General features: G+C 36.9%; 1 protein-coding gene across 2 annotated transcripts in view; it reads left to right on the plus strand.

The window, feature by feature from the left end:
• The window catches only part of CHN1 (chimerin 1), a 176,239-nt gene that overhangs the window by 45,153 nt on the left and 106,460 nt on the right, over window positions 1–24,626 (plus strand). For both annotated transcript variants that reach the window (XM_011991870.1, XM_011991875.1), the window contains 2 exons: window positions 13,931–13,958; window positions 17,329–17,442. In XM_011991870.1, coding sequence (XP_011847260.1) covers window positions 17,339–17,442 — 104 coding nt within the window. In that variant the 5' untranslated portion in view covers window positions 13,931–13,958; window positions 17,329–17,338. The remainder of the gene's footprint in view (window positions 1–13,930; window positions 13,959–17,328; window positions 17,443–24,626) is intronic.

Genomic DNA, 24,626 nt, shown 5'->3' on the forward strand with positions numbered 1-24,626 from the left:
TTTAATTGGCTCATAGTTCCACAGGCTGTATAGGAAGCATGGCTTGGGAGGCCTCAGGAAACTTTTACTTGTGGTGAAAGGCAAAGCCAGAGCAGGCATCTTCACATGGCCATAGCAGGAGGAAGACAGAGAGCGGGCAGGCGCCACACACTTTTAAACAACCAGATGTTGTGAGAACTCTGTCACAAGAACAATACCAGAGATCCAAATCCACCCCCATAATCCAATCACCTCCCACCAGTCCCCACCTCCAACACTGGGGATTTCAATTCAACAGGAGATTGGGTGGAGACACAGATCTAAACCATATCACTAACTTTTAGTAGTTACCTGTTTTCATGGCTACCAGTTGAGGATGAACTGTGGAAACTGTGAGATACTCAGCAAAATCCAGTCTTCCTTTCTTTGGAAACCTGGCTAGCCTAAATTTCCCCAGCCTCTTTTAGGTACTTATGTCAATTTGACAGTTTTCTCTAGTGGAGCAGACATTCACTTTAATGCTGGACCCATTAAAACTTTTTGCCAATTTAAATCCTGCTTGCATTCAGATAAAAACATCTCCACAAGGAGATGGTGTAGCTACAAGATGGAGGGGATATGGATGTAGGACAGTTGTCTTGCCAACCTGAGTACATATACAGGAATGTTATATAAACAAGAAATAAACTTATGTTGTGTCTAGTTATTATATATTTAGGTTGATTTGTCATAGTAAATTATCCTACCTTACCACACAGTAATCCCTCAGGAGGGTTACTGAGCTAGTTCTTAACTGATCTTTCCCCTCATAGTCTATTCCCAGCACAGAGTAATCTTTTTGAAACCACAGTCAGCTCATGTCACTCGTCTGCTCAGAACTCTCCATTGGCTTTCCCTTTCACTCAGAGTAAAAGCCAAACCTTCACAATGCCTTATAAAGTTATCTCTAACTCATGTCTTACTACTTCCTTGCCTCCTCTTCTCTGCCCCCTTTCTGCTTCAGCCCCACCAGTCTTCATGCTCCTCAGATACAGCAGGTGTGATCCTTTCTCAGCCCTCCCGCTGACTCCTCTTCCTGGAATGTTCTCTCTGATACACACTTGGCTCATTCGTTCATATCCTTCAAATCTTCCCAGCGAGGCCCATTGTGACCACTATGTTAAGAATTATACTTTATCATCCCCCCAGCATTCCCAGTCTTTTCCTGTTCTACTTCATCTTATCTTCACAACACTTCTTCCTTTTGTTACATGCTATATAGTTCACTTACTTATTATTGTTTATTGCTGTTTTCTCTTAATAGGATGGAAGCTCCATGCAGGTGGCAATTTTGGTCTGTTTTGTTTATCAGTATTTCCCAGGTTCCTGGAACAGTGCTTGACACATAGTAGGTGCTTAATAAAGACTTCTTAATTGAATGGATGGGAGGTACAGTGTGCTTGTTTTATACTTAGTCCTTTTTAGAGGACATGTTCTGCTCGGTGGGAGCATTGAGTTTGGCACAGGAGTGGGAGGAAAGCACTCTAATTGAAATTAGAATTTGGCCACTGGTTGCACTATGTGCTCACACAGCCTATTTTGGTTCCAAAAAAATAGATTCACATGCTCGTATATCTTGGTGTTGTGATAATCTGTTATTTAACACTTATAATATGTTTTGCAGATAGAAGCATTTTATATGAATGCTGAGTGATAGCTGTGAATTATTGAAACCAACCATTTATTTAAAAATCATCCTATCACTCAAAGGCTTTTTTTTTTTTTTGCTATATATTTCTTTTGAAGTGGTCTTTTAGTGCTATCTTTTGCTCCTATTTAAAATTCAGCTGTAGTAAATTCCTATAATTGTGTGCTACCTAGGCATCCATCTTGAATATTAAGTTGGACTTTTTCATACCAGAAACAGGGCTTAGTCACCCTTGACACAGTTTCTATTTCCCTTCCCCCTGCCAGTTTCTTAATGTTGCCGATTCAGATATTTGCCTTATGCAGCCTCGTTTGTTGACCTCCCTTCGGGCCAGCTAGATGCAACCTACTTGACTTGCCCCCTCTAACCCCCATACCCTGCATGGGCTGCCCAGATATGTCTCATTGACCACCTCTGAGTCCTAGCATGACTCCATGGAGCTCATGCCTGCTTTCTGTAAGCCCACTGGTAACACCCTGGGTCATAATAAAGTGCTTTGATCTCTTCCTTTCTCTCTTGTGATCTGACCTGCTGGTTGAGCATGCAGGTGGCTTCCTCACTTTTCTGGCATTTTGAGGTGTGCTGTCCTCTTCTCTGCAATAATCACCGAGTAATACACTGCTTCTGTTGTGTCATGCACTTTGCTTTTTTGTGTTTCCTTCTCTGTGTCTCACCTGACATATCCATACCTGACTCTCCTGGTCAGGGCTCTCCTAGAAAGTGGCTATCTTGGGAGAAATAAATTGGACACAGGTCAGACAAGAGCCACAAGTGTATCTGCTGGTATAAACAAGTTTCCTGTGAGAGGGACACCTGGTCATGGGTCAGAGACTTAGGCATTAGGCCATCAACTGGATAAAAAAGCATCCTGTGAAATGTACGTCCGTGACCACCACTTCCCCTGGAACCCTGTTAGGGCCAGGCTTGAATTTATAGCCACTCTCCAGAGAGAGACTATCCCATCACTAAGAGGAAAACACACATCAGAGTTCACAAACAAGTAGTAAGATATGCATTGGAGTAAAAGTCTGTAGTATCCTAATGTAGACACACATTTGTAAAACTGAAGATCACAGTGACAATTCCAAAAGGAACTTCTTACCAGTTAAATAAACAGATTAGTAGTTTCCACACCTTAACCACTACTGGTTACTTGAATCTAAGGTAGGAAAATAGTGAATACAAAGACGTTTGAATTATCAAACTTATGTATTATCCTTTTCCAATGCAGTCTGATTTTTTGAAAACTGAAAACCAAAAAAGTGATCTTAAGAAGCTGAGTTTTTCGCAAAGGTTTTTCTCAAGTTTTTTTCCTTTTTTTAAAATAGAGTCTCACTCTGTCACCCAGGCTGGAGTGCAGTGGCGCGATCTCAGCTCACTGCAACCTCCACCTCCTGAGTTGAAGTGATTCTTGTGCCTCAGCCTCCTGAGTAGCTGAGACTACAGGCACGGACCACCATGCGTGGCTAATTTTTGTATTTTTAGTAGAGGCAGGGTTTCACCATGTTGGCCAAGCTGGTCTTGAACTTCTGACCTCAGGTGATCTGCCTGCCTTGGCCTCCCAAAGGGCTAGAATTATAGACATCAGCCATCATGTCTGGACTTTGCAAGTTATTAAGTAGTATTTATAGAGTCTTAAAGAAAAAACTTTTAAATATTCTTTATTGAATTAGTAAAATTTGATCATAGTGAGCTAACTTACTTGGCATGCTGAAGGTTAATGGTTTTCTTTGAGAAAATGGAAAACACAATGAAAAACAAGCTGCATTTCTAGTTCTGGTAACTAGAATGATATAGCACTGAGTAGGAAGGCAGGTATCTGAAGGTCTGCCTTACTACAAATGGAGTAATAAAAGTAAAACAATCTGTATAAGTTTCATAACATATCTGATTCTCATTTTCCTGATTTTTCACCTGTAAGTCACTTCCAACTCTATGTAGCTCTTTGATAAGTATTCCTCCACTTTGCTGTCACTCAGTTTTTTTCTTGAAGATTTTGTAAGTTTAAACTTTATTGATTTATTGTAAGTTGAAGCTTAGCTGTTACCATATTGATATTTTCTGTGGCTTAAAGTGCAGTGAGAAAAATAATTTAGAAAATATAGTGAAATAATGTGTTTCAATGGAAAACTGCATTGTCTGCATGCAGCACATTTTCCCAGGTTATCTGATTCTAGTCTTTCATTGGCTTTGGCTTATTTTAAACTCTGTAACTTGTAGATAACTGGTAGTAATGCATTTATAGACATGTACATTTTGCCTTGTTCAGCGAAGGTTCAGTCATATACCTCTGCCATGCCTACCATTGTGGAAAAACTCATTTTGCCCTTATTTGCACATTCATTTCAAAATTTCTAATTTATAAATGTGTCTGTTCTTCACATTATCTTTTGAACTGGTTATATCATCTGCCTGATCCCCTCATTAATGATTACAATTAAACTTTTAACGTGTTTATTTTTGTATATGTATGAGTCATAATTTTCCTTTGTGAATTCTCTTTAAACAACAGATCCCTTACTTTGATTTTTTCACTTAAATATAACTGTATCTTAATATGATGAATAATTTATAAGAAACTTGTAAAGTTTGTTATTCAGTTCTAATTTTGATTTAAAATGTGATAGCAGTGTATATATAGAATTACTATGATTATTTTCCTAAGCCACGAGGCAGTGGCAGTGGCTTCTGTTTCTCTTCCTCCCTGCCCTTCCTCCTTCCTTACTTTAGTATAAGAAATTAAAACAGATCCAAAGCTAGAGTTGAATGCTAACTGACTTACTAGCCTTTAATTCGGAATATAACTCTGTAGATAGCAAATATGAAGTGCATATTGTTCTTCCTTTTCCCTTTCTCCCTCTCCAGACAACTGAGCCATTTTGAAGTACAATGCAGAACCAAATCTTCAGTTGAGAATACTTATTTTTTTAATGTATAATCTTTATATACATATTCTCTAGATTGTTACCTGAAAAAAAGTATTATTTTGTCAGTGTAGTCATATTGTTTTATGTATGTAATGTGCTAGCTTTAAAGAAGCATCATATAGACTTCCAGACTAGGTTTAAAATGCTAAATTGCCTGCCTATGTGTATCATTTTTCACAGGGTGAAGAAAGAAGATAATGATTCCTTTGGTTTCTGACCAGATCACTACTGCTGTAGGCAAGAACAACGTTAAACATTTTTGAAATTTTATAAATGTTTTAGTGGCATTACCTGCAGAGTTTTGTTGTTGTGGTTTTTTGGGGGTTTTTTTTTTTTTTTTTTGGACTACTGTCTTGAACTGTAGCCATGGAAAAGTTTCCTTACTAAAAGAAATAACATTGTTAGGGAGAAGAGAAGGGAATTAACATTTATAATACTTTTATTGTTTATTTCTACTGTTTTCAAATTTCCTGTGGAGAGCAAAATACTTCTACATTAAAAAAGCTTTTATTGTCTTTGTTGAAAATAAGATATAAGAAGTCAGACTTTAATTTGAAAAAATATAATGTAGTGAATTAGATTAAAATGTTTATGTATGAGGAAAACAAGCCTAGCATGGTGGCTCACGCCTGTAATCATAACATTTTGGGAGGCCAAAGCAAGAGGATTGCTTGAGCCCAGGCGTTCAAGACCAGTCTTGGCAATGTGGCAAAATCCCATGTAAACCAAAAGTATGTGAGACAGGTCTTAATTAATTTAGAAAGTTTATTTTGACAGAGTTAAGGTCGTGTGCTTGGGAGGCAGGAGTCTGTGCCTTTCTCTAAAGATGATTGTGAGGGCATCAGTATTTAAAGGGGAAAGGGCAGATATTGAGGAAGGAGGAAGGAATTTCAAAAAGGTGTAGGTAGACAAGAGACAAATGGTTGCATTCTTGAGTCTTTGATCAGACTTTCACCAAATACACAGTTTACCTTGCGAGGGGGAATAGGGCAATAGTCACTTATGCCTTTGTCTAGCTCAGTGAATCTGCATTTTTCCATCAGAGGAAGCAGTCAGACATGCATTTGTCTCAGGTTGGCACAGGGCTGACTTGGAGTTCTGTCCTTTGTCCAGTACTTGTGAAAATAAGCTATCAATTTACATTACCAGGGTGAAAGTCAAGAGGATTAAATGAGAGGCAGGTTTGCCTGATGCAGTTCTCAGCTTGACTTTTCCTTTTGGCTTAGTGATTTGGGGGTCCTGATAATTTATTTTTCTTTCACACCCATCTCTACAAAATTTAAAAAAATAATCAGCTTGGTGTGGTGGCATGTGCCTGTAGTCCCAGCTACTCAGGGGTCTGAGGTAGGAGGATTGCTTGAGCCCCAGAATTCAAGGTTGCAGTGAACTATGATCCCCACTGCACTCCAGCCTGGGTGACAGAGAGACCTTGTCTCACAAAAGAAAAAAAAAAATGAAAGTAGTTCATTGTGGGTAAAACTGCACAGTAAATGTTAATTTAATGAATTTCATTGATATTTTAAATATTGTAAAATGGTCTGCTGTTCAGTTATTTATTGAATTCCTATATTGTACTATGTATTTTATGCCACATTCAATAATGGTAGATTAACTTAAAGGTTTTTTTCTCCAGTGAAATAGCATGTAGCATTTATCCAAACCATGTTATTGTTAACAGAAAAACCAAACACTGTAAAATATTTTAAAATTCATTCTGAGCCAATATGAGTAACTAAGGCCCAGAGAACATTCTTAAGAGCTTGTAAGAAAATGTGCCTGAGGCAGCTGGGTTAGTTCACATTTATACATTTTAGGGAGACAGAAATTATGGGTAAAATCATAAATCCATACATGGAAGAACATTGGTTCAGCCTAAAGAGGTGGTATATCTTGAAGTGTTATAGTCATAGGTGGATTCAGATATTTTTTGATTGGCAGTTGGTTGAAAGAGTTAAACTTTGCTTGAAGACTTGAAGTCAATAGAAAGAAATGCTTGAGTTAAGGTAGAGGGAGTTGTGGAGACCAAGGTTCTTGTTATGTAGATGAAGCCTCTGGATAGTAGCCTTTGGAGAGAAAAGATGGTAAATGTCTCTTTTAGACCTTAAAGGTGTCACATTCTCATTTAATCACTCCTAGGTCCAGGAAAGACCTAGAAAGGGAAGGCCTGGATGTATTAATGGAAATTCTCCACAGTTGCAAATTCCCCCACAAGGGATGGCTTTGCAGGGCCTTTTCAAAATATGTCAAAGAAATATATTTTGGGATAAAATATTTGTATCTCCTTTAGAATCTACTATCTGTCATATGATACCATACCAGAGCTGGATTGGAATTTGGTATCTTATTGCCACATTCTGTGTTGTCAGCCTTATGATCTCTATTTCAATGTTAATGCTGGTCAGTTGTGCCTAAACACCAAAAGGGAGGGGGGTATGAGGAGGTGTGTTCAACGTCTCTTCCCATCATGGCTAGAAATTCAGTTTTTCAGGTTTCTTTGGGGCCCCGTTTGGTCAAGAGGGAGTCCATTTAGATGGTTGGAGACCTTAGGGTTTTTGTTTGTTTGTTTGTGTGGTAAAACATTTTATAGGTACCTTCTATTTTCAGTTAGAAATCATTTTTCTTCTCATTTTTCCTACCCATTTTATGGTATCATGAAAAAATGTTAACTACTAAATACAGAAAATTGGAGAAAGTGAAGCATATAATTCAATACAAGTACTCATTTTAAAACATATCTTAGTTACATTGAGTTCAACCAGTTTTAGTCTGTAAATCGTTTCTTATTAATTTATAAAACTTAGAAACAAGCATATAAATGTTTGTGTAAGCATAAAGTTGTTTTTCCTATAGCATGTAACACTTGAAATTCCTCATTTGATGTATTTGCAAGTAAATTAATTTGGGGTTATTAATAATCATTTTTATATTATGAATTCCTTAATTTAATTATCCAAGTAATGTTATATTGTCTCTGAGTTTGAAAAGACGATTCCAAATCACTGAAGTAATCATACCTTAGATATCAGCAAAACATCTAAATGCTGTTGTAGAGGAAGAAAAACTTCTCTACCCTATTAGGTTCAGTAGCTGCGATTTTTGGACTATACTGACAAAAGGCAGATTAACAGGAGAAAAGGTTTATTTCATATGCACATGGAAAGGGAGATATCACAGAAAATAAGTGAAAACACCAAGAAGGCAGTTAGACTTGGGGGTTATATACCATTTTAACAAAGGGTGATAGAGATAAGAGACTAGACAAAGAAAAAGGGATTTGGGCTTGGCAGGGTGGTAAGTTGTGGGAAGGAAATATGTAGTAGATAAGGATTTTTAGTAAGATTTATTTTGCAGACTCAGGTCATCTCAGGAGATTAGAATTGTCTGGAGTTGGTTTCCTCTTCCTAGTATGGTGGAAGAGTATGTCTTCACATTTCTTTACAAATGTAAATTTCTTTTACAAAAGGGAATTTATGCTATGTTTTTAGACAGAAAGGGGGAGTACAGAAAGCATCTATGTTTGATGTTTCTAAATTGCCTTCAGTTTAAAATAATTCTTTTTTTTTGTTTTGTTTTGTTTTTTTGAGACGGAGTCTCGCTCTGTCGCCCAGGCTGGAGTGCAATGGCATGATCCCGGCTTACTGCGAGCTCTGCCTCCCGGGTTCACGCCATTCTCCTGCCTTAGCCTCCCGAATAGCTGGGACTACAGGCACCTGCCATCATGCCATGCCTGGCTAATTTTTGTATTTTTAGTAGAGACAGGGTTTCACCGTGTTAGCCAGGATGGTCTTCATCTCATGATCCGCCTGCCTCAGCTTCCCAAAATGCTGGGATTACAGTGTGAGCCATTGCGCTCAGCTAAAATAATTCTTATGCCAATATACCATGTTTTAGGGTAGTGTATTGTGATCCCCTTTACTATCTAGACATGAGAGAAAAAAAATCTAAACTTAAGTTTTGATTGACATTTCAATTATAAAAATACAGAAAAGATGAAATTGGTGTGTGAATTTTATTTCTGATATAGTGCTTATTATATATAAAATGCTCTTAATTATCAGTGCTTACCTAATTTCCTTTAATTCAGAATTATTTTGGGTAAAGCAAATAATTATTTAGTAACATAAGGCCATAATCAATTGTTTTCTGAAGATGATTACGTAGGCAATTAATGGAAGCAGACTATGGACTTACTGTAGGACTACTGAATAAATAATCAGTATTTCTCTTAGATTGGGAAATGTAGTGGATTGCCACACCATTTGCAGCCACCAATCTCACTACTGTCACCACTTACTTGTACTTGCCCAGGATTTTCCTTGGTAAGTAGAGTATTTTCAAAAACTCTCCTTTAACTTCAGTGCCATATACCTTCAACTACCTTCAAAGTTTTCATGATTTGAAGGAAAGGCCATGATCTCTTCTCAAAATGTTGGGAGACCCCATTCTAATGTGTCTCCAGCTTTGATATTAGGTTACACAAAAGCTAATCTTAATTTATATTCTTAAAGGTAATATTAGGTATATAATTAATGTATGAATACATTTTTCTTTAAGAGTTATGATATTATGGTCAAGATTAAAGTTCCTTTTATGCCTTTTCCTTGGCCCCCTCAGGTCTGTTCTCCACCCACTTTCCTTGAGGTAACAATTTGAATTTAGTATGCATACTTCCAGATCTCTATTTATGCCATAAATACATATCATGTGTATATGTGCTTTTTCCTAAATGGTGTCATTCTGTATTGTTATTTCATAATTTATGTTTGTATTCAATAGTTTGTCTTAATGATTTTGCCATATTAGTCCCGATAGATCTACATTATTCCTTCAAACTGTGTATGTTATTTATATTATAAATCAGGTTAGTTATTGCCCTATTGGTGTATATTTAAAATATTTCTGTTTGTTTATGTATGAGTGAATGAATGAATAAATGAATGACAGGGTCTTACTCTGTCACTCAGGCTGAGAGTGCAGTGATGTGATCATGGCTCACTGCAGCCTCAACCTCCTGGGCTCAGGCAATCCTCTCCTCTCAGCCTTCTGACTAGCTAGGACTTCAGGCACATGCCGCCACCAAAAAAATATTTTTAAAATATTTTGTAGAGATGGGGGTCTTGCTATGTTGCTAGGCTAGCCTTGAGTTTGTGGCCTCAAGCAGTTCTTCTACCTTGATCTCCCAAAGTACTGGGATTACAGGCATGAGCCACCATGTCTGACTGCCCCATTTTAAAAATGACTATGTCAAGCCTGTAATCCCAGCACTTTGGGAGGCCGAGACGGGCGGATCACGAGGTCAGGAGATCGAGACCATCCTGGCTAACATGGTGAAACTCCGTCTCTACTAAAAAATACAAAAAACTAGCCAGGTGAGGTGGCGGGCGCCTGTAGTCCCAGCTACTCGGGAGGCTGAGGCAGAATGGTGTAAACCTGGGAGGCGAAGCTCGCAGTGAGCTTAGATCCGTCCACTACACTCTAGCCTGGGCGACAGAGCGAGACTCCGTCTCAAAAAAAAAATGGCTATGAAGAGTGCATATGAGAACATTCTTATTCACGTTTTCATGTGTACATGTACACGTATATCTTCCTCTAGAGTAAATACTGAGCATCTTCACATTTTTAGTTGGAAAGAACACTGCTAAATGATTCTTTTGAGTAACATTTTATCATATAATGCTATAGAAAATTAATTCTCTAAGACTTAAACATTGAAATTTCATCTTCGTAAGCAAAGATTTATTCTCAAGCAGTTGCCTGACCCCACTCTATAAGCTCTGGACTAAAACTAGAATAGCCATCATCTGTAGCTGCAGGAGTCAGCTGGCATATTCTTAGTACATTGAGTTTTATGAGCAGAGAAATTATTATGGAACAAGGCCAAATCAGGTGGAACTCACCTCGGGAAGATAATAAATAACCTGACTACAACCTCACAGATAACAGAAGATTCATGAGGGATAAAGTATTATTTAAGTATATGATATGGTTTGGCTGTGTCCTCACCCAAATCTTATCTTGAATTGTAGTTCCCATAATCCCCATGTGTTGGGCGAGGGACCCGGTGGGAGGTAATTGAATCATGGGAGCAGTTACCTTCATGCTGTTCTCGTGATAGTGAGTGAGTTCTCACAAGATCTGATGGTTTTGTAAGGGACTTTTCCCTCTTTTGCTTGGCACTTCTCCTTGCTGCCGCCATATGAAGAAGGACCTGTTTGCTCCCCCTTCTGCCATGGTTGTAAGTTTCCTGAAACCTCCCCAGCCATGCGGAACTGTGAGTTAATTAAACCTCTTTCCTTTATAAATTACCCAGTTTCATCACGTATGTCTTTATTAACAGTGTGAGGATGAACTAATACAGTATAATTTTTATGAAAAGTTAAAATCATGATTCTCCTATAGATATGAAAATGAACACATGTTAAAAATTTATTTTACTCGTAAGATAGGAGAGAACTAGGCAGATGTTATAATCAGTTGAAAGGAAAATGCCAAAAACTCTTATATGGAGTCAAGGAATATTGAGATGAATTGCACATGGAGACAAAACTAGTTTTTCCACTCGGAGAGAGGGTAGGGGAAAAGTCAGTTCAACCACCAATATGCAGGAAAAAATGTATCTATTAGTTACCTACAACGTAGGCAGCACCAAAATAGCTCAGACACAAGGCACTGGGCTAGAATCTGATAAGCCAGTAGGGTATGCTATAGATTAAGTGTCTCCAGTCCCCAGGCCATGGACCAGTACCACTGTGTGGCCTGTTAGGAACCGGGCTGCACAGCAGGAGGTGAGTGGTAGGTGAGCCAGTGAAGCTTCATCTGCAGCCACTCCCCGTTGTTCACATTACTGCTTGAGCTCCGCCTCCTCTCAGATCAGCGGCCATATTAGACTCATGGGAACATGAACCGTATTGTGAACTGCACATGCCAGGGGACCTAAGTTGCATGCCCCTTATGAGAATCCAGTGCTTGATGATCTGTCACTGTCTCCTGTCACCCCCACATGGGACCGTCTAGTTGCAGGAAAACAAGCTCAGGGCTCCCACTGATTCTACATTGTGGTGAGTATATAATAATAATAGAAATAAAGTGCACCGTAAGTGCAATGTGCTTGAATCATCCTGAAACTATACCCCTACCCCTGCCCCGGTCCATGGAAAATTTGTTTTCCACAAAACCAGTCTCCGGTGCTAAAAATGTTGGGGATCACTGCTATAGATGAAGAACAATTTTTTATTGAAACAAAAGTTTTTCTATGCTGTGAGTAAATATATCAAGTTTGCTGAAAACAATACCAGACTTGGCACGCAAGCTATATGCAGAACTAAGGGAGAAGATCACTGAAAAGATAGGCTTTGAGTTGCTTTGGAAACTGCCATATTTAACCAAATTCACATGAGTCAGTGTTAAATAGACAGAGGGCGTGTTCCCTTTTTGCCATTCTTAAGAATCCCAATTGTGCCTTGAGTCCCACCGTTTGAACAGGTAACCTTGAATAAGTTACGTAATCTCTCGGATGCTCAGTTTCTCCACTACCATGATTCTGCAATCTCACTAGTTGGTGTATACCCAAAGGAAATGAAATTAATATGTTGATGAAATATCTGCACTCCCATGTTCATTGCAGCATTATTCATAGTATCCAAGATACGGAACCAACCTAAGTGTTCATCAGTTAATGAATGCATACAGAAAATGTGGTGTATAAATACATAATGGAATACTGTATATTCCATTTCAGTATACAGTGGAATACTGTTTATTTCAAATTGAATACAAAAGGAAGTCCTGTCATTTGCAACAACAGGGATGAACTTAGAGGACTTTATTTATGTTAAGTGAAACAAGGCAGGCCCAGAAAGACAAATACTGTATGATCTCACTTGTGGAATCTAAAAACGTTTAATTTGTAGTAGCAAGAAGTAGAATAGTGGTTATCAGTGGCAGAGGGAAGGAGAAGGAAAGAATGTGGTTGGGGAGGGAATTCAGGAGATACTGGTTAAAGGATACAAAATTTCATTTAGGTTGGAGGAATATGTTCAAGAGATCTATTGTACAACTTAATGACTATAGTTAATAACAATGTATTATATACTTGAAAATTGTTGAGGGTAAATTTTATGTGTTCTAACCACAAAAAAATAAGTATGTGAAGTAATGTGTGTTAGTTAGCTTGTTTTAGCCATCCTACAATATATACAAATATCACAACATCATGCCATATACCATAATACACCACACATACCCCTTTTATTTGTTAATTATAAGCACATTTAAAAGAAAAGGTGAATTTTGCCAAGAAAAATAAATAAAATGAAGATGATAGTACTATTTCATAAAAAGTAGAATAATTCCTCTTATTTTGAGGATTCAGTGATCTTTAAATGTAACTAAACGCGTAGCAAATAGCAAGAGCTCAATAACATAGTACGTGGTGTCATCAAAATACCTACTAGGGAAAAGCTTTTTTGCTGTTCCTGTGATTTTGTAGTCAGAGTTCGCATCTTGTCATTCAGGACTCAGTTTAAATGTCATCTCAGAGAGAGCTTTGCTAACCACCCAGCTTAATAAGTACCTCACTGGTCTTCCCTTTTGTTACCCACTCCTATTTTCATTACAGTATTTACTACTACTTTCTATTTTGTTTTTTAAACTTCTTTATTATCTGTCTGTCACTATTAGAATGTAAGTTCCGAATGAATTTTGGTCTTATATAGTACTGTGTCCCTGCAGGTAGAACAATGCCTGTCACATATTTGCTGTTCAGTGAGTGTATTTTGAATGAGTGGGGTACATGCCCTCAATCTTCCTGTGAAAATTCCTGGGCATTTATCTTGCTGGGGCTTTTCTTAGCTATAGCCAGCACGCATGCCCTGACAAGCTGTGGTGAGGGAAGAGATGATGGGAGAACAGAAGGGCAAGAGTATATGGAGATGCTAACAGAATGGAGAGTCTGGAGCAAGAGGGAGAGGAATAGCAGGGGAGGATGGGGGAGAAAGCTACAATTGAGTGTGTCACAATTGTGGCTATATGTTTTGGGGTGTTATGTTTACTCTTGAATAAAGTGAAATTTTTTCAGCTCATTAGATTCTAGAAATTAAAGATAGTTTAGTCCAACTACATACACAGCATTTTATAAATAAGAAATAGGTCTGGAGAGATGAAGTGACCAGTCCAAATGGCACAGGTAACCTGCTGGTAGAACTGGGACTCCATACTCTGTTATTTGAATTCTTTTTTTAATATATGCTTTAGTTTGTCACATGCACAAAATGTTGAATTATGTTCTGCACATTTGCATTTTTACAAATATGCCTTTTTTTCCCTTCCCAATAGGTAGAAAACAGACCAAAGTATTATGGAAGAGAGTAAGTATGAATTATTAGAAATAATTTTATAGATTGGCATATGTAAAAGAGACAGGGTAAATGGATGCTTTTAAATGAAAGCAAGAGGAAGAAGTATTCAAGTTCGGTGGAGTGACATTTATTTCTTAAAAATTTCTAATATGATCTAATTGGTGAACAATATAGACAATAAAGACAAGCATAAATAAGAAAATAGCATGGGAAAATGTACATGCAATAATGTTAAGGATGCAAACCATACAAGTAAATAATCTTAGATGTATATGAGAAAAATGTACATATTTGTGTTTTTCTGTACATGTATATTAGGCATATAGACATGTACATATGCACACATGTATGTACAGTGGGATGTGAGTGATTTCTATATATTTTTATTTTTCAGATTTTCTTAAATAGTATGCATTTATTATGAGAAAAATATAATTCATGCTACTGAGAAACAATTAATGTTAACAATTTGAAGTATTACTATCTGAAGAAATATTTTCCCAATGGATTTGAACCAAATTGAGATATTATACATACCATTTTATAGCCTGATTGTTACCATTTAAAATTGACAACGAGCATTTTTCTGTTTTGTGAAAAATGCAGTGATTTTTAAAGTCCTTAATTTTTCAGGTTATTGAAAAACAGAAATGTAGCACTTTGAGGAAAAGAATAAAAATCACTCATAATCTCATCATTCCTCAAAATTGTTTTTTATGACTGGAGATCATATCAGATAAAAGTATACGTAACAAATATTTTTAAATTATTTCAAATTCTATATGTTTTCAGGACATAGGAATGGATTACAGATGCACACCTATGAGTTGATGAAAGGGTGATTTCAAAATTAAGAACCACTGGTATTCTACAGTACAGTTGTATTGTAATTTATATAGTCATTCTTCTGCTTTTGGTGTTACAGGTTGCTTTTAAACTATACTATTGGAAGTAACACCATAGGAAACATCTCAGTACATGGGGTCTTGGGGAGTTAGAAATTTTTGATTAACTTGTGCAAATAGTTTTAAAATTCTTTAAATATATTGTCAAGTTTTGTTTCAGAATTTGTTTTCTTTTAAGTTAATTGAATTTTTTTTTTTTTTTTTTTAAGATGGGGTTTCACTCTTGTTGTCCAGGCTGGAGTGTAATGGTGCGATCTCGGTTCACTGTAACCTCCGCCTCCCGGGTTCAAGCGATTCTCCTGCCTCAGCCTCCCGGGTAACTGGGATTGCAGGCACCGCCACTACGCCCCATTAATTTTTTGTATTTTTAGTAGAGACGGGGTTTCACCATGTTGGTCAGACTGGTCTTGAACTCCTGACTTCAGGTGATCCACCCATCTCGGCTTCCCAAAGTGTTGGGATTACAGGCATGAGCGACTGCACCCAGCCTGCAATGAGGTTTTAAAAATTACAAAACCTCCTGGGTTCAGGCGGTTCTCCTACCTCAGCCTCCCGAGTAGTTGGGACTACAGGCACCTGTCACCACGCCCGGCTAATTTTTTGTGTTTTTAGTAGAGACGGGGTTTCACCATGTTGGCCAGGCTAGTCTCAAACTCCTGACCTCAGTTGATCCACCCACCTTGGCTTTCCAAAATGCTGGGATTAGAGGCATGAGCTATTGTGCCTGGCCAGTTAATTGAATTTTTAAACAAATAGATAACTATATTTTACCAACTGTATTATTTGATATTATGTAAAGTTAAAATATATACCAATGTGCTAAATAGCAAGGGATAGGTTACCATCTCCTTGCTTCCAGCAGATTCAGAGCATTAGCCTTTGGACCTAGTTCTCAAAGATTGGGAAATTTATGGAGATAAGAAATTCAGGAGCCCATTGTAAACCTAGCTGTCATGATTTGAACATGCCTACTGTGAACTGATTGAAGACTTAAATTGAGAGACTGAACTATCCCTATCAGGAAAAACTCCAGAAAATTTCCTCTTGTCCCTCATAATGTTCCTGAATTCTTAAAATGCCATTTCAACGCCTTTTAAATGTATCATTCCAAATTCAAGTGACTATTGTTTCTTTAGTACCAGTAAAAGCTGCAAAATTTCTTTTGAGCAGTGGGTCATTGCGGTTATTGTAGGGGAGGAAAGACTTTCCCTCTACCTCCTATGTTTGAGAGCTGGGTCTATGAAATAAGCAAACAATGTGCAGATTAACAGGAGAGAAGGTATACAAATTTATTAATTTTTAATACTACTTGCACAGGGGCATCACAGAAAAAAATAAAGTGAATACCACTCCAAAAAGTGAGATTTGAGAGTTTGTATGCCATCATAACGGGAATGGGAGGGAAGTTTCTGGCCATTGACGGGAAGGTAAATGGTAGTTTGTGACAGAGTTTGTCTGAGTAGGTTGTTGACTTTTAGTCTCCTCTCCTCTATAAGAGTCAGTCTTCCCTGGTTGCTGAAACTAATGGGAGGGCATTGATAACAATTGAGTTCCTTTTGGATGATCTGTCTTTAGGTAGATAGGGAGAGTCAGAGAAAGCCTGTCTCTGCATTTGATATTTTTTAAGTGCCTTCAGCTCAAAATAGTTGATACAGCAAAGTGGCATATTTTGGGGTGACATGTCCTGAATTCCTTCATTATCTTTGAGTTATACAAGGACATACAGGTTCTTTGTAAATTGTAAATCGCTATACAAATGTAAGATGGTTTTTTATTTTTAATGTGTGTCACCGACATTTTTTTTTCAGTGTTTTATGCCAGATTGTTATAGATTCATCTGTGTTTGTGTAAAGAGCATGTTATTTATGTTATTTATGTTTATTCTTTCTCTATTTTTCTGTGTTAATCAAAGATAAGGTTTTAGCAGGGAATGAAAACAAGTATTATACTTGTTTGCTTTGGGCTTGAGTGTTCAGTAACGCAGATTATGCACATTATTGGGCAATCATGCCAATTAAGGACAACCCAGGGTCCTGGAAAATTGCCAACATGGACTCAGAGCCAAAATTTTAGAGCAGTGCTACTAATGGGAAGAAAGGAAAATAGGATACATTTCTGGGTGGTTTTTTTTTTTTTTTTAAGCAAGCCGTATGGTTAAATGGATACATAAGAAAGGAATTGTCCTCTTGAAAGAGGTGGTTGATCTTCCCTTAGATGGTTGTGGATTTTGATTCCATGGTTGTTAACTGGATTGGGTAGTCCTTTGGTGCTGTTCTTATCACCACAGAGAAGCTGGCTGGGGGCCAGGCCCAGAGAAACACAAGCATAGTTAAACCCAAGTGCTTCCCCTCCATTATGTGGCAGTACTTTGTCTAGAAAACAACAGGAGAAGGTGGTGGTAGTGGGATGTTGTTTTATCTTGTTTTATTGAAAAATGTAGAAAGCACAGTTTCTGAATAGACTTTGTTTCTTAGGTTTCATGGCATGATCTCCAGAGAAGCAGCCGACCAGCTCTTGATTGTGGCTGAGGGGAGCTACCTCATCCGGGAGAGCCAGCGGCAGCCAGGGACCTACACTTTGGCTTTAAGGTTGGTCATGGGCCTGCAATTACTACTGTGCTTTATTTAAAACTCTCTTAATAGAGGGTTTTCAATTTTAAAAGCATCCAGCATGTAATTGAATTGGTTCTTGTTTTCTTGGGATCTAATTACCATTTTAATAGCTTTGAGACCCTTTAAAAATTCCTCGTGAATGGTAGCACTCAGTAATTAAGAATAGAGAAACTTTTTAAAAAATTTTTTTTTTAAGACGGAATCTCACTCTTGCCAGGCTTTCAGTGGCATGATCTCGGCTCACTGCAACCTCCACCTCCTGGGTTCAAGCGATTCTCCTGCCCCAGCTCCTGAGTAGCTGGGATTACAGGCGTGTGCCAACACTCCCAGCTAATTTTTGCATTTTTAGTAGAGACGGGGTTTCACCATGTTGGCCAGTATGGTCTTGATCTCTTGGCCTCGTGGTTCACCCACCTCAGCCTCCCAAAGTCCTGGGATTATAGGCATGAACCACCACACCTGGCCTGAACAACTTTTAAAGCATTTTGTGGGAGCTGCTTCCTTCCATTCCATCTTACCCCTTCTTTACTGTTTGTCTAGCTTGTCAGCTTCCATCAATTTCTTGAATAAGGAAAGAAACCAAGAGAAAAGATCTTCATAACTTGTAAAGCTAAAGTCAGTGCTATCTCTCTTAGGTTGCCTTTTGGTTGGAGCAGTTTTTCTTGGGAGCTCTTGGCTCTTCCCTATCAGCTGATCTTCACTTAGTGTTTTGGCTGTTCTTAGCTTACAGTACAGTGCCCAGAAACAAATACTCCTGTTAATCCTGCAATAATAACCCAACAGTAAGAACAGTAATACAAGAGCATACTTATCCATTGTACTTACCTTATGCCATGCCTCTAACCTCATTTAATCCTCACAACAACTCTGTGTATTGTTATTACCCCCCATTTTACAGATGAGGAAACAGACGACCTGGATGGAGATTGAGTAACTTGGTGAAGGTCACACATTTAATAAGTTGTATTGCTGCTATTTGAATCCAGATTGTCTGACTTCGGAGTCTTTGCTCTTAACTTTTCTACATTGCTGCCTCACCAAAGGCTTAGAGTAATTATCTGTTGTCTTTGTTCATCCCTTTATTTGTTCATTCATGTATACATTCATCTATTTGGAAAAGACTTAAAAGCAGAGACTTCTGAAGACAGAGATCAAATATATGAAATTTCTTTTGGTAGTCACAAATAGAGGATAGAAAGTTGATGTTAATGTTTAGGACTAACATGTCTAATTCCTTCTCCAATCACTTATACCTGTGTGAATGAGCAGGGCCTGCTCTGATTCCTGTCCACAAGATTTGATATTAATCTTTCTGTTAAATAGAATGATGTAATTCAGTATTATTTCATACTGAATGCTGAAATAATTAAATACTTGGAGAATAGAGCTTGCCACAGGAGTTCATGGAAATTTGCTTTCTATGGTAAATTATAAAGTGTAAATTCCCCTTCAATTACTTAATTATACTGTTTTTTTCAGGTTTAAATTGTGGTATATAGGAAAAAAAATTCTGGTATGGTAATTCAAATACCTATTTAATTTATCATTAATTGAAATAGAAGACTGATTTGGGGCAAATCACAGAATTTCTTGAAGTTGGTTTCTTCATCTTTCTACTCCTAACATACTATAATTCTGGAATTCTTCACCACCGTATTTCCAAATAGTCTGGTCATCTGATTGTCTATGGTAAACAGCCTTGATGTAAATGCTGGTGGTCCAGAATAAGGAAGGAAGAAGGTGGGGTAAAATGAGAAACAGAAACCTCTCTTTCTTTCCCCTTGGTTGCCATTTTCCCTGCATTTCTCCAGGATCACATAGAAGTTATAAAACTTTAATTTGAACTCAATTTTTCCTAACTGCAAAATTCAGGTACTTTCACCACATTACACCACGTTGCCTATCATCTTATATCTGTCACACAGTTTTCACCAGCTGATACCAGCAAATATTTGAAGGCTAAGGATTTAGTTTGGAGAAAAGTAGCACCCGGACCTTCCTATCTCTCATTCCCGCCTTCTTGCCCTCTCTCTTTCTACTCATGGCTTTACATTTATAATCACTTCCCATCCACTTTGGCCCAGTAAATCTTGATGGTAATGTTTCAAATTCATATCTCTGGGGTAACTTACAGCCTTTCTTTTGTTACTGAAAATTGCCATAAAATCATTACTTGGAAAAGAAGTAATAGTGAGTAAAAGGGGGCTGTAATGGTCATAGATAGAGGAATTTTACTCATAATATACATTGAGTAATTTATGTGCCCAAATATGATTGACAGTTTCCTTGTTTTAAACTTATTGTATGGCTGAGAAGTGTTAGGCAAAATCTGAAATAGAAGTTATATTGATATATGTATTATTCTTATCTGATACTCGCATTTCACCTGATGATTCTCCCAGTTCACATCAGTTTGTTTTTAACATACACATAATCCATTAAGGGGTATCCAGTTTGTCTATTTTATACCCATCAGTGTTCTTTATGCATTTACTGTGTCAACTGGGGCCTCTAAAATTAGGAATAAGTCCTTGAACTTGATTCCTCGTAGACACCTCAATCTCAATATATCTAAAACTGAACTCAACGCTTTTCTCCCAAATATGCTGTGGTATCTATATTTCCTTTGTTAGCTGGTGACACTATTATCAGTTGATTCCATAAAACAGAAACCAAGAAATTATTTTCACTTTTTCTTTTAGGTATATTTTATTGTATATTTGTAAGGCCTGGCACTATTCATCTAGAGGCCCCTACCTTACATTATACCACACACTGTACTTCATATCAAATATATATTTTCTGCTGTTAAAATTGTGTAAAGATATTATGTAAATTGCTTTTGAAATTAGCTTTAGTTTTATAATTTTTTTGTGTGTGTTTTGGAGCCATATCTTTCATGTTTCATATTTTTTATATTTTTGTATTTCTCACTTTTCTTAGACCCTGGCAAGCCCTGGGTACTATACCTGTATGATAATAATTAAGAGGACTTTTTCTTTCTTGCTCATGTCACACAGCCAAGTCCAACAATCTTATTTCTTAAGTATTTCTCAAAATTACCCCTCCTTTTCAACCCTAAGCCACTTCCTGGACTAGTTGAGTAACTGCCTAAGAAATATCTGTGTGTCCAGCTTCATCCCCCTGATGTATCCTCCCCAGTAATATAAATGATCCACCTGAAAATCCGATGGTGTGATCAGCGAGGTTGTAAGGTTAAGGAAGGCACAGAGTTTCAAAGAACACACCTCCCTCACACATTGGCATCTCTCCTTGACTTAAAAGGGACTAGCCCTCCACTGAGGACCCTAATGAATGCTATGAGGTGCTCTTTAGAGAAGTGTGTATTGTATGTGTGCTGTCGCAATACCAACTATCTGCAGTCAGAAAAGAAGTTTTCACCATGTGGCATGTCAGGTGTTCTATGGGTGAGATATTTTTTGCTCTTCATTTGCATCTTCTTCCATGCCCCATCCAGCCTAAATTTTAGGCTGAGCCTTGCCTGGCTTTCCTACCTATGCTCATATTCATCTCTTGACTCAGGAAAAATGATTTTGACTCAGTGAAAGTTTGTCACACAAGGGAAGCATATAGACAGACATTTGCATGTTCAGAGTGTGTAGTTGTAAAGAAGATGCTAGCCAGGCACTTGGTTATGACTCATGAAGTGTTTCAAAGTGATTCTCAAATTTTCTGTATGCTGATTTTGACAACATTTGTATTCATTGTAGTTTAATGAGATATGGCAAATATCAGTTACAAGTAACCTAAAATAATTTAAGCAGTTTGATTGAAAACATATGGCTTTCATCATTTTAGAACTAATTATTTAAAAGATATGTTTTATAAGGCACTCTAGTTTTTCTCACTAAAAGAAAAAAATACTAGATTGAGTTTGGACGTTTTCTATGGGCCATTTTTCTGGTTTACTATTCCTGACTTCTGCTGTTTCTGATCTGCTGTTAGACCCATCCATTGAGTTTTTAATGTCAAATACTATGTTATTTGGTTCCAGAATATTCATTTGATTTTTGGAAATAGTGAAGTTTAAGGAGGTGAAAAACCTTGTGGAGAGCTAATATGAGTGAATATATGAAATCTTTTAAATATTTGATATCTACTTGCTCATTGTCACCACTGTCTTGGATAAAAACCCAAACAATTTATGGGCATAAATGCAATCATAACCCATTCAGAACTAATTTTTTTCCTGCTGTTTTTATCTAAACATTTTATTTTTGGGGGGATTGCTGTAAATGCCAAAAGGCCTTTACTAACTCAACAAATTTGTATCATTTTTATCCTAATGACTGTTTACTTTTCCTCCTTTAACAAAAATAATGCAAATAGGTGAATTATAGCCTAAAATTAAGATCTTTCTATTATTTCTCCTAAGTCATCCATGTATTGCAGAGCACATTTGCTTAGACTCTCCAAGAGTTTTCTTGGAAATTAAAAAAAAAAAAAAAAAGAATTCTTTATCACTATTGGACATTTAATATGGCATAAGACTAAAGTTATGCATTAACTTTGACTTATTATTGGGCCCTCTGTCAATGTTGGCTCCCTTTGATATAAAATACCCCTTTTTCACAATGACTTGAGCTGCTAAATTAGTTCATTTTTACTAAGAAAAATAAATCTTGTGTGTATTTTACTAAAACTGGAAAAAGAAACATTTAAAATGTTAACAACTTAAACAGGAACACTTTCTATGTAATGTATAGATTGAAAGAATAGAGGAAAATCAGAGAGAATAAGGAATTGAGATTAAAAAAAAAACTATCAGAAAAGAATTGCAGTTACCCACTCTCACTGTTAGAACTTTGGAAATGAAGTTGTAGTGTAGACTTTAGAATTAGACAAACCTGCATTCTAGTTGCCTGACCTTATTTTGTATATTTAACCTTTTCATGCTTTAGTTTCCTGTTTATAAAATGGGGATAATAATCCCAGTATATCTCAAAATAGACCCTTTAAAATTCTGTTATTAGCAGAATCCCACTTTCAAGAATCATATTCTGTATCAATTGAGATGCTTTCAGCCGCAAGTATTACCTGACATTCAAAATAAGCAAACTCTGCCCACTTAAACATAAGTTATTTAAGGTAATATCTCACATACTAAGTTCAGAAATGTAATAATAACATAGATGGTCAGTATTCTAGTGATGTTGTGAAGGACTTGTGATCTTTCTGTTTGTATTCATGGCCAGTCACAGCATCAGCTTCAGTCTAAGGTTGATTTTCCTGGCGGTCAAAAGGTGGCTGCCAGTGCAATCAGAATTGTAAGCTTTTTTGTTTATGCCCAGCAGGAGAGTGTAAGGGAACCTCTCTTCTCTCTTGCAGTATGCATCCTTTCCTTCAGGTTGATAGGGCTAGCATGAGTCTGCCTTTCCCATTCCTGGACCAATAACATCTCAGGGAAATGCATGTACTGATTGCTTGTCTAACCTAGCACCTGCTCCTAGAACTGGGAAATGAGTCAGCTTCTTCTGGAAGATAAGGCTTTGGAAGGAAGAATGAATGACCAAACAAAATCTGGTTTTCTTTTCTTGTTTTAAGTGAAGGAAGAAGGTTGGAGGAAGGAAGGGAACGTGTATACCGTTTAGATAGTTAACCATAGCCAAGTACAGGCTGTACTTAGAAAGCAATTTCTTTGTTAGGCAGATCAACCCATGGTGTAGTTTTTCAAATATTTTAGCTCTGGTCAATCTCTTACTAAAGTTGTATATCTAATTTTAGCTTTAGTAAATACTGTAGTAAGAAAATCAGGTGTGAGTTCCAAAGACAGTTTTATGTGAGGGCAAGCATCAAAGAGTTTTGTAAAACATGTTTTGATAATGTTCTTTTGTCTATAATATTTTAGAAATTTGATTTGAAATGTTGTTTTCCAAACTGACTTTAGGTCAGTATTTTAAAGGTCATATGGAAAACCTAATTATATTAATAATTTTAGCATAATGAAATCCATAGATTTTTATTAATATCTAAAAAATTTATTCCTGGTATGTCACTAATATGTGTCAAGGCCTTTTCATGGAAATTGAAGGGGCTTGCTCTTCACAGTTAAATTGGACAATTGAAATAATTCTCCAGATTCTGAATTATCAAAAGAGCAGCACTTATTGAGCTTTTATATTGTGCCAGATACTATTCAAGTGGGTCAAGAAAGAAGATATTTAAGCTAACTCTTAAAGGTAGACTGGCTTACCAAATAAAAGGGTAGAATATGATGAAAAACAAGCATTTTGGGAAGAAGAAATGGTACCAGAATGTAGAACACCATGGAGCATTTCGTGTATGGCAGTCTGTTGAGGGACTGGGAGCAGGGGAAATTTTAGCACTTAGTGTGCCAGGAGAGCCTAGAATTTCATGCTTAAGAATTTGGACTTTATCTGTAGGAAACTGAAGGCTTTTGGTAGAAGACAATAAGGGTTACATTTACAGTTTAGAAAGATTTGCTGGAGGAATTAGAATGCTGAGTGGAAAGGGTGGTAGGAACTATGTTTTACCAGAATTATTTAGATGATTAATTTAGTAAGCAGTTTTTCTTTGGCTATGGAGAACTGATATTTAAAAGGTCTTCTGTATTCCATATAGATTTTAAAGAGTTCACTTTGAGGAGAACTGTTAACTCCAAATTTGGCAACTCCAGAGACATTTCTGTTAGTCTGACTCATTTTAGCTTCTCTAAATTGGGAGAAGAACAAAGTGACATGTGCAAGAGTCTTGATAATCCCCAAACTCTGTATCTGGATATTTTAGGGCATATTTGGACATACTCCAGAGAATGCCTTATACCTACAATACTTGGCACTTTCCTGTTGATTTTATGCTGACAATAATGTAAGAATTATTTGGAAAAATTTTAGTAATTGAGAACAAATGATAAATCCTGTAAAAAACATGATGTTTGGGAAAATTATATTTTCTTTTAAAAATATGTCACATTTCATAAATTCAGAAACATAACTTTTATCAATCTGAAAAATAAAATTTATTATACAGAATAGTATGTATATAGTATCATATTACTTATATAAAATTTCATACCTATAGGTGTATATTTAAGTAGAACAGTGTCTAAAAGAATGATCATCAAAATGTTTGGTGTTTATTGCTTAGTGACTAACTTAAACATGATTGTTACTTCTTTA

Source organism: Mandrillus leucophaeus, unplaced genomic scaffold (assembly GCF_000951045.1).
Source record: "Mandrillus leucophaeus isolate KB7577 unplaced genomic scaffold, Mleu.le_1.0 Scaffold40, whole genome shotgun sequence".
NCBI lineage: Eukaryota > Metazoa > Chordata > Mammalia > Primates > Cercopithecidae > Mandrillus > Mandrillus leucophaeus.